This window comes from Haliotis rufescens, unplaced genomic scaffold (assembly GCF_023055435.1).
Source record: "Haliotis rufescens isolate VD_foot unplaced genomic scaffold, xgHalRufe1.0.p SCAF_1, whole genome shotgun sequence".
In the NCBI taxonomy this organism is placed as follows: domain Eukaryota; kingdom Metazoa; phylum Mollusca; class Gastropoda; order Lepetellida; family Haliotidae; genus Haliotis; species Haliotis rufescens.
The window spans coordinates 84,150,696-84,167,134 of NW_025963779.1; the positions used below are offsets into that span (position 1 = coordinate 84,150,696).

Below are 16,439 nucleotides of genomic sequence, written 5' to 3' on the forward strand. Positions count from 1 at the left end.
GCAGAAACATTGGACTTACATGGGATAGTTATATCCTTTTTCATACTCAAAATTTGATCGGAAAATATTTTAGACACCATTGCTGGAATCATCCATGAAAAACATCAGCTCAATAAGTCTTTTTTAGAGGAGATATTGAAAATGTATCAGTTTACAGAAGTAATGATGGACAGACAGATGAAGGAGAAAGTGCCAACACATAAGTACATGAACTTGCGAATCTGGTCAGTTTTGAAATAATCAAAATTTCAAAAAATATTTTTTTGAAAAGTTTACATAAACTTTCAGGATCAGTACAACATCAGGTGAGATGAGTGAGTAAGAGAGTGACTGAGTTTGGTTTTATGTTGCTTTTTGCAATGTTCAAGCAATATCATGGCGGGGAAACCAGAAATGGGCTTCACACATTGTACCCATGTCGGGAATTGAACCCAGGTCTCCTGTATGACGAGCGAATGCTATAACCACTAGGCTACTTAACTGCCCCTCAGGTGAGATGAAGCCACTGGATTTCTGAACATTAAATGAACAAGGTTATATTGTGCTTGACTTACCTGGTCGAAGATACCGAGGACCAGGATGGGGAGCGATGTGTAGAACAAGTTGTACAAGGAAATGAAGTAGGGGTCGTACAACGTCTGAAATTGAAGATGTGCAGAAACAATGTCAGTTGTCAACTACCAATCTCCAGTATAAGGACTTTATCAAATCAAGAATGAGCCATTGCATATGAGACAAAACTTTAAGCACAGCATGAATTTACATTTACTGAAACTGAAAAAAAAACCTGAAAAAATGTCAAAAGTACTCACCTGAGCGGAGAAGCCACAAAAGAAGGCATACCAGAAATGGCACAATGTGAATGCAAAGTTTTTGTAAAAGAAATATCGCAGAAATTTGCACATTCTGAGGTAGGACCAACGGCCATGGACGAGCAGCAACCTTTCCAAGTAGCGGAACTGAGCCATGGAGAAATCACTGGCCAACACGGCCTGCATGCCCTCTTGACCACTGATGCCGACACCGATGTGTGCCACTGCGGACAGATGGAACATACACTGAGAAACTGTACAAGGAGCTGAAGACCTAAACTGTAGACAGAGGGTGCGGAACACACATAGCAGTCGGTCATAAACTGTACACAGGAAAAGGAATGTGAGGATGGGAGAGTTTGAGTGAGTGAGTGGACCAACCTAAAGCAACACCATCAATTGCCTTCAAAGGTGGGAACCAAAGCATAGTTTCAGGGACAGATCACCCACTATACTACTTCGCAATGTGGTAAGGTTTAAGAAGGTGGCTCACTGACTTGGTGTATTCATTTAGATTATGGCTGATACAGCCACTTCACTGTGTGTCGGGCAACAAACGTTCTTAGAGAAAACAACAAGGCAGACTGAAAGTTTAAAATTGGCTGAATTGTGAATATACTTGAACACTACATGTATTTCCAGTTTAATGCAAATCTGCTTCAGTTACGATGTGAAACATACTTTTGATCATGCTGACATCATTAGCCCCATCTCCTATTGCAAGCGTCACTGATTTCTTGTGTTTCTTGACCAGGTCGACCACGAGGGCCTTCTGGAGCGGCGTGACCCTGCAGCAGATGACGGCCTTGCAGCTTGACCCCAGGTCCAGCAGCAACCTCTCCAGCTCCGGCTTTAGGGCATACGCCTGTCAGACACAAACATCACATAATGTACAACACTCGCGGTAATACACACACCGGCTTCAGGGCATATGCCTGTCAGACACAAACATCACATGACGTACATCACTGGCGGTAATATACAGTCCGGCTTCAGGGCATACGCCTGTCAGACACAAACATCACATGACTTACATCACTGGCGGTAATACAAACTCTGGCTTCAGGGCATACGCCTGTCAGACACAAATATCACATGACGTACATCACTGGCAGTAATACACACTCAGGCTTCAGGGCATACGCCTGTCAGACACAAACATCACATGACGTACATCACTGGCGGTAATACACACCCCGGCTTCAGGGCATATGCCTGTCAGACACAAACATCACATGACGTACATCACTGGCGGTAATACACACTCCGGCTTCAGGGCATACGCCTGTCAGACACAAACATCACATGACGTACATCACTGGTGGTAATATACAGTCCGGCTTCAGGGCATACGCCTGTCAGACACAAACATCACATGACGTACATCACTGGCGGTAATACAAACTCCGGCTTCAGGGCATACGCCTGTCAGACAAAAACATCACATGACGTACATCACTGGCAGTAATACACACTCAGGCTTCAGGGCATACGCCTGTCAGACACAAACATCACATGACGTACATCACTGGCGGTAATACACACACTGGCTTCAGGGCATACGCCTGTCAGACACAAACATCACATGACGTACATCACTGGCGGTAATACACACACTGGCTTCAGGGCATACGCCTGTCAGACACAAACATCACATGACGTACATCACCGGCGGTAATACACACACCGGCTTCAGTGCATACGCCTGTCAGACACAAACATCACATAACGTACATCACTGGCGGTAATACACACACCGGCTTCAGGGCATACGCCTGTCAGACACAAACATCACATGACGTACATCACTGGTGGTAATATACAGTCCGGCTTCAGGGCATACGCCTGTCAGACACAAACATCACATGACGTACATCACTGGTGGTAATATACAGTCCGGCTTCAGGGCATACGCCTGTCAGACACAAACATCACATGACGTACATCACTGGCGGTAATACAAACTCCGGCTTCAGGGCATACGCCTGTCAGACAAAAACATCACATGACGTACATCACTGGCAGTAATACACACTCAGGCTTCAGGGCATACGCCTGTCAGACACAAACATCACATGACGTACATCACTGGCGGTAATACACACACTGGCTTCAGGGCATACGCCTGTCAGACACAAACATCACATGACGTACATCACTGGCGGTAATACACACACCGGCTTCAGGGCATACGCCTGTCAGACACAAACATCACATAACGTACATCACTGGCGGTAATACACACACTGGCTTCAGGGCATACGCCTGTCAGACACAAACATCACATGACGTACATCACTGGTGGTAATATACAGTCCGGCTTCAGGGCATACGCCTGTCAGACACAAACATCACATGACGTACATCACTGGCGGTAATACACACTCCGGCTTCAGGGCATACGCCTGTCAGACACAAACATCACATGACGTACATCACTGGCGGTAATACACACTGCAGGGCAGGGCAGATACAAGAAGTGAAACAAAAGGTGCCCGGACAATGTGTTTTGTAAGTAGTGAGTGAGTGAATGTTGTTTTACGCCGTAGTCAGACATAATCAAAGCACTACTATTACCCCTGTCACTGGATCAGTGTGCACTCAGCAATCATTCTCAGCTCCCAGGGGAGTATACAACCAAAGCTGCCTGTAAGGTGCAAGAAGGTTAACAACCACATTGTCATCTTCTCCTACCGGGTACCCATTCACTGCTTGATGAACAGAGGCACATTTGAACAAAGTCACTTGCCGAAGGAGACACAAACTGTGTTACATGTGCTTCAATGTGGAGCAGGACTGAAGCCCAAGAAACTCTCAGGAGCCAAGCTGCAGAACACGGTCACCCGTCCAAGGACTCTCCGTGACCGACGTTGCTTAACCTGATTTGTGACCTGTGCCTTATCACAGTGAATTGTGAATCAGTGGAAGAGCCAAACCAGTGGTTGACAGCATGAACAAGGATCCAAGGAATGATGATCAACTATTTACCTGGGCCCACTTGCACAAAACGATCTTTGCGCTAAGACTATTGTAAGCCTATGTTAAAGTATGGGAGTTAAGATCATCTTAGCGCTAAGATCGCTTTGTGCATGTGGGCCCAGGTCATACATTGTGACCACTTCCTCATGTTCCACTATCGTAATATGATAGTGGTCCTTAACTTCTTTTGAGTAGAATACATAGGATACATAGTGTGTTGTCATCTTCCACAACACCCTTTTTAGATATCTAATTCATATTCTGGACTATAAAATAGCTAGTAATACACCAAGTCTAACAGCACAAATCCTCTCCTTACCAGACTGTGACCATTTATGACCACTGCAAATTCCCCATATTCATCCGAGATGGCAACATTTCCATTGGCTCCGTTATAGTGGGCTCCCTGGCCGTTGGCGATGATGACTCCGTCGTTTGGCTTGCCGGTCTTCATCTTGTCAATGTCTTCCAGGGCCTTCCGCAGCTGGGCTTCCACCTCCTCGAAGGAGTCGGCATCAATGATGAATGGCTCCTCCATCTCCTCCGTCAACAGGCGGCAAGAGTAACCAATATTGATGGCCGTCTCTGAAACACGGCGCACACTTCTGCTGAAGATTTTAGCACAGAACAATTCTTACACTGAATTATACTAATTAAGTAGAGAAGTCAATTGTCCTCTATGTGACCTTGTAAAGTAAGAGGACATACCCTGTTTGTCTCCAGTGAGGACCCAGATCTTGATGCCAGCCAAGGCCAGGTTGGCAATGGTCTCTGGCACACCGTCCTGTAGTTTATCCTCAATGGCCGAGGCACCAATGAGACACAGGTTCTGCTCAATCTCCTCGAATACATCATCCATCTTGTCATCTCTGTTGTCCAAGGTTGTACTGAAGAACAAAGAGGAAGGTGTTCTCCAGTCGGGCTAGATCTCATAAATAGGGATGTTGTAATGTCCCCAGGATTTTATATGATATCCCCGGGATTTATATGATATCCCTGGGATTTTATATGATATCCCCAGGATTTTATAGGATATCCCAGGGATTTTATAGGATATTCAAGTCATATTTGCTATATAATATGTTATAATAACCCTGGGATTTTATTAATACAACTTTTTACAGTTTAGATTGTAACATATGAATGTTTCTCACAAAAAAAACTATTTTGCATTTGAACACAATGTAATGAAATGTAAAATCAAATGAAAAATGTTTTCTTCATAATCCCGAGCCTCGAACACGCAACCTTCGTGGTACACTCACTGGACTAGAGACGCGCTGATGAATCAGAATGCTTTTAAGAATGTCTTTTTCATACGCCAGCAACAGACATTTATGCCTGTTTCCTAAGATTCATGGAAAGTATGTTTGAAAAAAAAAAATGTTGATAAATGCTGTTTAAAGTTTCTTTTCTCGGTTTAAAAGTTAGTTACACTTTCCCTGTTTTTTTTTTTTATGAGATTTAAAACCCTCATCCTCTGGATAATACCTCAGGGTTGACACTTTTTATCACTTGGATTCGGGTTTAAATCTCACAAAAACCATCTGACGTATTTTATCCTACACACAACTGAAATGTTTTTGGTTTTCAGACGGCAGACTGATGAAAGAAATTCTCTGTGTGGGAGACCAAGAAATGGGATACAAATTGTACCCAAGTGATGGATTATCCAGGTAGATAGATCGTAACATTGCTACTGCAAATATCGTATTGAAAACATCAAAAGTGGTGTGTAAATAAGGTTTAAGTGTGCTTTTGTCCTGTCTATCAATTTCAAAGGCTGAAATGAACATACAGCAGTGGGTGAGCCTTATATGCAGAGGCTCCACATATGGTCTTGTTTGAGGAAAATACCTCCATAATTACATGCTTGATCACACAAGCTACCTCCCAAATTACACTTACCCAGAGAGACACATACACACACATACACACACATACACACACTAACACACACATACACACACTTACACACACATACACACACTAACACACACATACACACACTAACACACACATACACACACTTACACACACTTACACACACATACACACACTTACACACACATACACACACTAACACACACTTACACACACATACACACACTAACACACACTTACACACACATACACACACTAACACACATACACACACTAACACACACTTACACACACATACACACACTAACACACACATACACACACATACACACACTTACACACACATACACACACATACACACACTAACACACACATACACACAGCTTCAATCTCACTGCCTCACCTGGCTTCATGATATTTCTTCCTCCATTCCACATAAAAGTTTTCGTCGATGACCTTGGATGCACAGCACAGCGTCCTCAGACCTATCTGAGCAAACTCCTGCAACAGAAGGGCAGAATGTCACTAATAACTTGGGACTGTTTAAAGCATCAAATGTAGGAAGTGAAGTGAATGTTTTTCACAACCCCAGTCATCAATCCTTCAGCTATAACACAGCAGCATTAAAATAATAAGACTTTGGAACAGCCAACGACTGCATGTATTAGAACTTTGGTACAACAATGTCACAGAGTCACATATGCTAAACACCCATTGTCCATGCCAGCTGTGCTTAACAACAAATATGTGATGGGTACCAGAAAACATGTGACGAAGTACAAGAAGACACACGTGACGAGGTACCAGTACACACACCTGACGAGGAACAAGAACAAACATGTGACGAGATACCACAACACACACGTGATGAGGTACAAGAACACACGTGACGAGGTACCAAAACACACACGTGATGAGGTACCAGAACACATAGATGTGACGAGGTACCACAACACACGTGACGAGGTACCACAACACACGTGACGAGGTACCAGAAGACATGTGACGAGGTACCAGAACACACATAAGACAAGGTATGACAACTCACACGTGACGAGGTACCACAACACACACGTGATGAGGTACCAGAAGACATGTGACGAGGTACCACAACACACATGTGACGAGGTACCACAACACACGTGACGAGGAACCACAACACACATGTGACGAGGTACCACAACACACAAGTGACGAGGTACCACAACACACGTGAAGAGGTACCAGAAGACATGTGACGAGGTACCAGAACACACATGTGACGAGGTACCACAACACACACGTGACGAGGTACCACAACACATACGTGACGAGGTACCATGAGACATGTGACGAGGTACCAGAACACACATGTGACAAGGTATCACAACACACACGTGACGAGGTACCACAACACACACATGACGAGGTACCACAACACACAAGGCGAGGTACCAGAACACACATGTGACGAGGTACCAGAAGACATGTGACGAGGTACCAGAACACACACGTACATACACGACGAGGTACCAGAAGACACTCGTGACGAGGTACCAGAACACACACGTGACGAGGTACCAGGAGACACTCGTGACGAGGTACCAGAACACACACGTACACACATGACGAGGTACCAGAACACACACATGACAAGGTACCAGAACACACACGTACACACACAACGAGGTACCAGAACACACACGTGACGAGGTACCATAAGACACACGACGAGGTACCAGAACACACACGTGACGAGGTACCAGGAAACACTCGTGACGAGGTACCAGAACACACACGTACACACACGAGGAGGTACCACAACACACACATGACAAGGTACCAGAACACACACGTACACACACGACGAGGTACCAGAACACACACGTGACGAGGTACCACAACACACACGACGAGGTACCAGAACACACACGTGACGAGGTACCAGAAGACATGTGACAAGGTACCAGGAGACACTCATGACGAGGTACCAGAACACACACGTGACGAGGTACCACAACACACACATGACAAGGTACCAGAACACACACGTACACACACGACGAGGTACCAGAACACACACGTGACGAGGTACCACAACACACACGACGAGGTACCAGAACACACACGTGACGAGGTACCAGAAGACATGTGACAAGGTACCAGGAGACACTCATGACGAGGTACCAGAACACACACGTGACGAGGTACCACAACACACACATGACAAGGTACCAGAACACACATGTGAACAAAATTCTTTAGTCAAAGGTGTGGTCTTTAGCAAATGTCGAGTGGTATATTAGACATCAATAGAAATGTGCAATATGGAAGGCAAGGGAACTCACATTAAGGTGGTGTGAAGTAATTTCCTTCAGTTCAGCACAGGATCTGTCCAAACGCTCGAATATGACTGAGTCAGCCCCCTTACAGTACAGCGTGATGACACCGTCCTTCTTCACGATCACCTGGAGAACAGACAAACTCACAACCATCACATGGACAAGCAGCTGTTATATCTCACTCACAAATGACTTTTCAAAATGACAGCCATTTGTAGGAACCAATATTTCATTATTTTGTTAGCTCAAACATCTTTGTCCCCATGACAGAGTTGTGTATCTGGTATAGTGTTGTTCTTACCGACATCCTCTTACGGAAGTTGTTGAAGTCCAGAATGCACAGCAGATCGTACACTTCCTGTTTGCCCTGGACTTCTATTGTGATGGTGTTTGGTGTCCGAGACTACAAGCATAGAGACAGGGGTCATGTAAACCTCAGGATATCTGTTGTATGCTACATGCATTATGCAAAGTTAGAGAAGCTCCCAAAGACGAGACCCAGCCTTCCCAAATATAAGCTTAGAATTTGTATATTTAGGTTTACAATATTTTTTGATGAAAACTACAAAATCTAGCATTTGGTAACTTTCAAACCAATTTCTTAAAGTTTTGCTCAATTCTTAAATTATGCATAAATTTTTGCCCTCCCCCCCCCCCCCCCCCCCCCCCCCCCACCCACCCACCCACCCACCCACCCAAAGGGCCCTCTTATCTTACCGTGTCCTTTAACCTGTAGTATGCACAATATTTTAGTGGTGAACACGTTTGCAGTATAAAGAAACAAATGCTTTTCAGGTTCGTTTATTTTCACATGAATTTTAGGGGTTGTTCAAAATTGAGGACCAAAGTTAAAAGAGTTATCACCGAATGTGTCAATGTGACTTTGACAATGCCAACTTATCTCCCTGCTACTCATCCCCTAGTTGGCTACAGCTGTATTTACCTGACCCCCTGCTACACATCCCCTAGTTGGCTACAGCTGTATTTACCTGACCCCCTGCTACACATCCCCTAGTTGGCTACAGCTGTATTTACCTGACCCCCTGCTACACATCCCCTAGTTGGCTACAGCTGTATTTACCTGACCGCCCTGCTACACATCCCCCAGTTGGCTACAGCTGTACTTACCTTGAAGACATAACCAAAATTCCGTGCAGCTGACACCAGAGCACCTTCATCAGGGGACTGAGCCTGGTACTCCAGGTTACCTGCAACAATGCATGTTGAATGTACATGGAACAAGCACTGGTAAACAGGCAGATATCAGGCATTAGTTGGACATGTTGAAGGGTTCCAGGGCAACATACCTCGCAGTAGTGGAGGGATCCCTTAGAACATACAACATGCCACAGTCGGCAATGTTTAGGCTGTATTAAAGTGGCCTGAGTGTAATAGTCTACTGAGGACAGCGCAATGGTAAATAACACATGCAATGATCATGCAATCGAAGTACCACAACACGTGCAGCCATGTCACTTAGTCTGTCTCCAAGACCCTAGAAAATATATTAAGAAACAAACCCAACTAAGTCCAGAACGATTTGGTAAGTCTGGATTGCCTCAGCCCTGAAATTAAGCAATGTTTTGGGTTCCATTTGGCTGTAGATATCTGTAGATACATATTCTTAAATAAAATAAGTACCATATCACTCAAGTCTTCAAAGGGCATTTAGAAGAGATATACATAAGAGAGAGAATCTATTAATGTCAACTTCTTTATTCTGAGGAACACAAGGTTTCAGAGTATATATTTACTCTTTCTTCAGGTGAATGGATGAAGTCCATTGTCCAGCTGACATCCACAAAATCTCACTCGTACCATATCACTGACCAGCTGACCGCCATGTCACGCGGCCCGAACAACAACATACTATTTCTGGATCCCCTCTCGTGACGCTGCCTCAAGGTGAAGGCTACAAAATGTGGTGCTGCACCTACCACTCTCCTTGGTCTCCGGCATGACTGTATGACACAGACTCAGCAGTCTGAAGAACTCCTCCACCTGGTGGTTGCCTCCCTTGGTGTGCTCCAGCAGACGCGAGTCGTAAAAATCAAATGACTTCTCTGCATATTCATTCCCACTGAAATCTACTTTGGGAGTTCTCTGGAATAGTGGAACAGATTCAGTGTGACTACTTCAACATCATTGAAAACATTTCAACAATCAAAAGGTATAAGACATTTTCATCTGGTTCCTAAAAGTCAGTGAGTCAAGATTTATCCACTTTGAGCAAATTTCTAGCCACATCACAGTGGGGTCAGCAGAAACCATCTCCCCATATATTACCCATGTGGGAACAGAACCCAGGGCTTCAGCATCAGCAGCAACACTTGGACCACTGGACTACTCCACAACCAAGTTAAACCATCATCCTACTGGAACATTTTGAATGCCAACACTATGACCAGACAACTCAATGTGTGTATAGCCTATCGGGATGATAACTGAGTGATGTGACACCCGTTTCAATATTTCATAAAAACATAATGTTTTGGCAATGATTCCGTGAGAATTACAGAAAGTCCTAATGAAATACCTGGCCACACTGTTCAACTGGACCCTGATGTTCACACAACATTGTCAGATACTTCCAACAGCCCAGTATTATTGTGAGGTTCTGCAGGACATGACCCATTACAGTGTTACAGTGTTAACAGCAGATCCAGTAGGATGCCATGACAAGCAGCTCATCAGCCATCTTCCCAAGGCAAGGGAGTTAACGGACAAAATCCAGTTTCAACCCTTGCCGAATTTCATGGCTCCATCGTAGCACCATTGGCTCTTACGAGTTATGTCCCTTCCATTGACCAGTCAGATATTCCACGTCTCATCATTTGCATTTGCAAGTTACAGTTTGGCTGACCTAATGAGTCCTAGCATCATCCAATCAAAAGCACATAACAAATCGCCATCCAGTTCGTAAACAACATGATGACTGCCAGGCAGATTTCAGTTGATTGCATGATTTGCAAAGCATGTGTACCACCAAACGGCATCAACAGAATATATCAAATCTGTTCATGCTTTTAATGACCCATTTTACTACATTATAGAACTTGATTATCGATCAAATAATCTTGACTGGGCATCACCATTTTGTCTGAAGCAAACCTATCCGTGACAACCTACTGTATTCAATGACAACAGAAGGAAACACACCTCTGTGATGTCCTGAGGGTTGCCTTCGTTGTCCAGCGGGTCTCCGTAAGATTTCCCACCTATAGATGCCTTGTTGAATGTCATGATGTTCTGAAATTAAACAACCAAATGTGAGTCATGTGAGTCACACGTCTTCACCACCTAGGTGATTGAGCAAGTGAGTTATATATCTTCTCAGCAAGGTGAGTGAGTGAGTTATACATCATGCCTATGTTAACAATCTTCATACTATACTCACTGGTTAATAATTTTCATGCCATATGCACTGGTTAATAATAACTGGTGAGTTAAACATCATGCATATGTTAATAATGTTCATACTACACACATATAGTAATAATGTTCATACTACACACATATAGTAATAATGTTCATACAACACTCACTGGTTCATAATCTTCACACAACTTGCATTTGTTAATAATATTCCAGCTATATGTCGGCGGTCCAGACAATCCAGTGATTGATATCATGTGCATCGATCCACGCAATTGGGATTGATGACATGCATCAACCAAGTCATGAGTCTGTTAATAATCTTCATGTACCACTATTGTAAAACAAAGTCTTTCGACATGGACGGCTTGGTGAGGGGCCACTACACCACACCATAACTAGGCGTTCTCAAAGGTGAGATGAGGTGAGGTGAAATGGGGTTTAACGTCGCGTCCAAGATTATTGCACTTATATAGCGACGTGCATGCACATGTGTGTGTGTGTGTGTGTGTGTGTGTGTGTGTGTGTGTGTGTGTGTGTGTGTGTGTGTGTGTGTGTGTGTGTGTGTGTGTGTGTGTGTGGCTGCGTGGCTGCTTGTACTAGTCTGGACTGATGCCGATTAATAGTGCTAGCCCACTGAGATACCATGCCGCAGTTTAACATGAATACCCCACTCAGACACAGTATACTGACTCTGAGCCGACCAGTCCTTGTTTTAGCCCCTTAACCCTAAGCGCCAGACAGGGTAACAACAAGTACCATCTTTTAACGTCTTTTGGTATGACGCGGCCGGGGATCGAACCCCGGACCTTCTACTCTCCAGGTGGACGCTCTACCACAAGACCACAGAGGCGGTTGGTGTTCTCAAAGACCTTTCCTTTCCCAGTGTAGTTTTCAGTCTTGACCAAACATTCATGAATAATTATTGTATTTATCATAATGCATTAAATAGTATTTCAAGTACTTATTTTTAATTAATGTAATATGGTGACTTTAATTAATTTCAACATCCTTTCTAATACTTTGAAATCACTAGGCAGCGTCGCAAACTCAACAACACACCTGTGTGAGAGTTCCTGTCTTGTCAGAAAAAATGTATTCAATCTGTCCTAGCTCCTCATTAAGGGTTGTGGTCCGAGCTTTGGCAGGGGTGTCCTTCTTGTCAAAGTACATCTTGACATCCCAGTTGATCCACAAGCTGTTGACTAGCCGGATTATCTCCACACTGTAAGCAGGCATTAACACAATCAGTGAGGTTTTCTGTAAATTGAAACATTAACTATATTTGGACACTAAAGCCTGGCATATGTAGTGAACTGTGTACTGCTTCCAGGTGGACGATGTCCTCAACACTGATGATGGGGACACACTACTCATCTGACATACAGGGAGATGGGGACACACTACTCACCTGACATACAGGGAGATGGGGACACACTACTCACCTGACATACAGGGAGATGTGGACACAAAACTCACCTGACATACAGGGGGATTGGGACACACTACTCACCTGACATACAGGGGGATTGGGACACACTACTCACCTGACATACAGGGGGATTGGGACACACTACTCACCTGACATACAGGGAGATGGGTACACACTACTCACCTGACATACAGGGAGATGGGTACACACTACTCACCTGACATACAGGGAGATGGGTACACACTACTCATCTGACATACAGGGAGATTGGGACACACTACTCACCTGACATACAGGGGGATTGGGACACACTACTCACCTGACATACAGGGGGATTGGGACACACTACTCACCTGACATACAGGGGGATTGGGACACACTACTCACCTGACATACAGGGGGATTGGGACACACTACTCACCTGACATACAGGGGGATTGGGACACACTACTCACCTGACATACAGGGAGATGGGTACACACTACTCACCTGACATACAGGGAGATGGGTACACACTACTCACCTGACATACAGGGAGATCGGTACACACTACTCATCTGACATACAGGGAGATTGGGACACACTACTCACCTGACATACAGGGAGATGGGTACACACTACTCACCTGACATACAGGGAGATGGGTACACACTACTCACCTGACATACAGGGAGATGGGTACACACTACTCATCTGACATACAGGGAGATGGGGACACACTACTCACCTGACATACAGGGAGATGGGGACACACTACTCACCTGACACATAGGGAGATGGGTACACACTACTCACCTGACATACAGGGAGATGTGGACACATTACTCATCTAACATACAGGGAGATGGGTACACACTGCTCATCTGACATACAGGGAGATGGGGACACACTACTCACCTGACATACAGGGAGATGGGTACATACTACTCACCTGACATACAGGGAGATGGGTACACACTACTCACCTGACATACAGGGAGATGGGTACACACTACTCATCTGACATACAGGGAGATGGGGACACATTACTCATCTAACATACAGGGAGATGGGGACACACTACTCATCTGACATACAGGGAGATGTGGACACATTACTCATCTAACATACAGGGAGATGGGTACATACTACTCACCTGACATACAGGGAGATGGGGACACACTACTCACCTGACATACAGGGAGATGGGTACATACTACTCACCTGACATACAGGGAGATGGGTACACACTACTCACCTGACATACAGGGAGATGGGTACACACTACTCATCTGACATACAGGGAGATGGGGACACACTACTCACCTGACATACAGGGAGATGTGGACACATTACTCATCTAACATACAGGGAGATGGGGACACACTACTCATTTGACATACAGGGAGATGGGGACACACTACTCATCTCATATACAGGGAGATGGGTACACACTACTCACCTGACATACAGGGAAATGGGTACACACTACTCACCTGACATACAGGGAGATGGGTACATACTACTCACCTGACATACAGGGAGATGTGGACACATTACTCACCTGACATACAGGGAGATGGGTACACACTACTCACCTGACTTACAGGGAGATGTGGACACATTACTCATCTAACATACAGGGAGATGGGGACACACTACTCACCTGACATACAGGGAGATGGGTACACACTACTCATTTGACATACAGGGGAGTTGGGGACACACTACTCATCTCACATACAGGGAGATGGGTACACACTACTCACCTGACATACAGGGAGATGGGTACACACTACTCATCTGACATACAGGGAGATGGGGACACACTACTCACCTGACATACAGGGAGATGGGGACACACTACTCACCTGACATACAGGGAGATGGGTACACACTACTCACCTGACATACAGGGAGATGGGGACACACTACTCACCTCACATACAGGGAGATGGGGACACACTACTCACCTCACATATAGGGAGATGGGGACACATTACTCACCTGACATACAGGGAGATGGGGACACACTACTCACCTCACATATAGGGAGATGGGGACACACTAATCATCTGACATACAGGGAGATGGGGACACACTACTCACCTGACATACAGGGAGATGGGGACACACTACTCACCTGACATACAGGGAGATGGGTACACACTACTCATTTGACATACAGGGAGATGGGGACACACTACTCACCTGACATACAGGGAGATGGGGACACACTACTCACCTGACATACAGGGAGATGGGGACACACTACTCACCTGACATACAGGGAGATGGGGACACACTACTCACCTGACACATAGGGAGATGGGTACACACTACTCATCTGACATACAGGGAGATGGGGACACACTACTCACCTGACATACAGGGAGATGGGGACACACTACTCACCTGACATACAGGGAGATGGGTACACACTACTCATTTGACATACAGGGGAGTTGGGGACACACTACTCACCTGACATACAGGGAGAGGGGTACACACTACTCACCTGACATACAGGGAGATGGGGACACACTACTCACCTGACATACAGGGAGATGTGGACACAAAACTCACCTGACATACAGGGAGATGGGTACACACTAATCACCTGACATACAGGGAGATGGGTACACACTACTCACCTGACATACAGGGAGATGGGGACACACTACTCACCTGACATACAGGGAGATGTGGACACAAAACTCACCTGACATACAGGGAGATGGGGACACACTACTCACCTGACACATAGGGAGATGGGGACACACTACTCACCTGACATACAGGGAGATGGGGACACACTACTCACCTGACATACAGGGAGATGTGGACACAAAACTCACCTGACATACAGGGAGATGGGGACACACTACTCACCTGACACATAGGGAGATGGGGACACACTACTCACCTGACACATAGGGAGATGGGGACACACTACTCACCTGACACATAGGGAGATGGGGACACACTACTCATTTGACATACAGGGAGATGGGGACACACTACTCATTTGACATACAGGGAGATGGGTACACACTACTCATCTGACATACAGGGAGATGGGGACACACTACTCACCTCACATATAGGGAGATGGGGACACACTACTCATTTGACATACAGGGAGATGGGGACACACTACTCACCTGACATACAGGGAGATGGGGACACACTACTCACCTGACATACAGGGAGATGGGGACACACTACTCACCTGACATACAGGGAGATGGGGACACACTACTCACCTGACATACAGGGAGATGGGGACACACTACTCATCTGACATACAGGGAGATGGGGACACACTACTCATCTGACATACAGGGAGATGGGGACACACTACTCACCTGACATATAGGGAGATGGGGACACACTACTCACCTGACATACAGGGAGATGGGGACACACTACTCACCTGACATACAGGGAGATGGGGACACACTACTCACCTGACATACAGGGAGATGGGGACACACTACTCACCTGACATACAGGGAGATGGGGACACACTACTCATCTGACATACAGGGAGATGGGGACACACTACTCACCTGACATACAGGGAGATGGGGACACACTAATCATCTGACATACAGGGAGATGGGGACACACTACTCACCTGACATACAGGGAGA

The 16,439-nt window shown here is 45.4% G+C and overlaps 1 protein-coding gene across 10 annotated transcripts in view; it reads right to left on the minus strand.

Annotated features, from left to right (window-relative positions):
• LOC124136961 (phospholipid-transporting ATPase ID-like) overlaps positions 1-16,439 on the minus strand; it is a 132,276-nt gene that overhangs the window by 12,009 nt on the left and 103,828 nt on the right. For all 10 annotated transcript variants that reach the window (XR_007222896.1, XR_007222895.1, XR_007222898.1 and 7 more), the window contains exons 12-23: positions 12,435-12,597; positions 11,157-11,246; positions 9,935-10,100; positions 9,126-9,205; positions 8,299-8,400; positions 8,004-8,123; positions 6,080-6,177; positions 4,500-4,678; positions 4,111-4,376; positions 1,494-1,677; positions 813-1,036; positions 555-638 (exon numbers count right to left, since the gene is read on the minus strand). Coding sequence is in view for 6 of the 10 variants with exons in the window: in XM_048402536.1 (XP_048258493.1) it covers positions 555-638; positions 813-1,036; positions 1,494-1,677; positions 4,111-4,376; positions 4,500-4,678; positions 6,080-6,177; positions 8,004-8,123; positions 8,299-8,400; positions 9,126-9,205; positions 9,935-10,100; positions 11,157-11,246; positions 12,435-12,597 (1,756 nt within the window). In the remaining 4 variants the exon portion in view is untranslated. The remainder of the gene's footprint in view (positions 1-554; positions 639-812; positions 1,037-1,493; positions 1,678-4,110; positions 4,377-4,499; positions 4,679-6,079; positions 6,178-8,003; positions 8,124-8,298; positions 8,401-9,125; positions 9,206-9,934; positions 10,101-11,156; positions 11,247-12,434; positions 12,598-16,439) is intronic.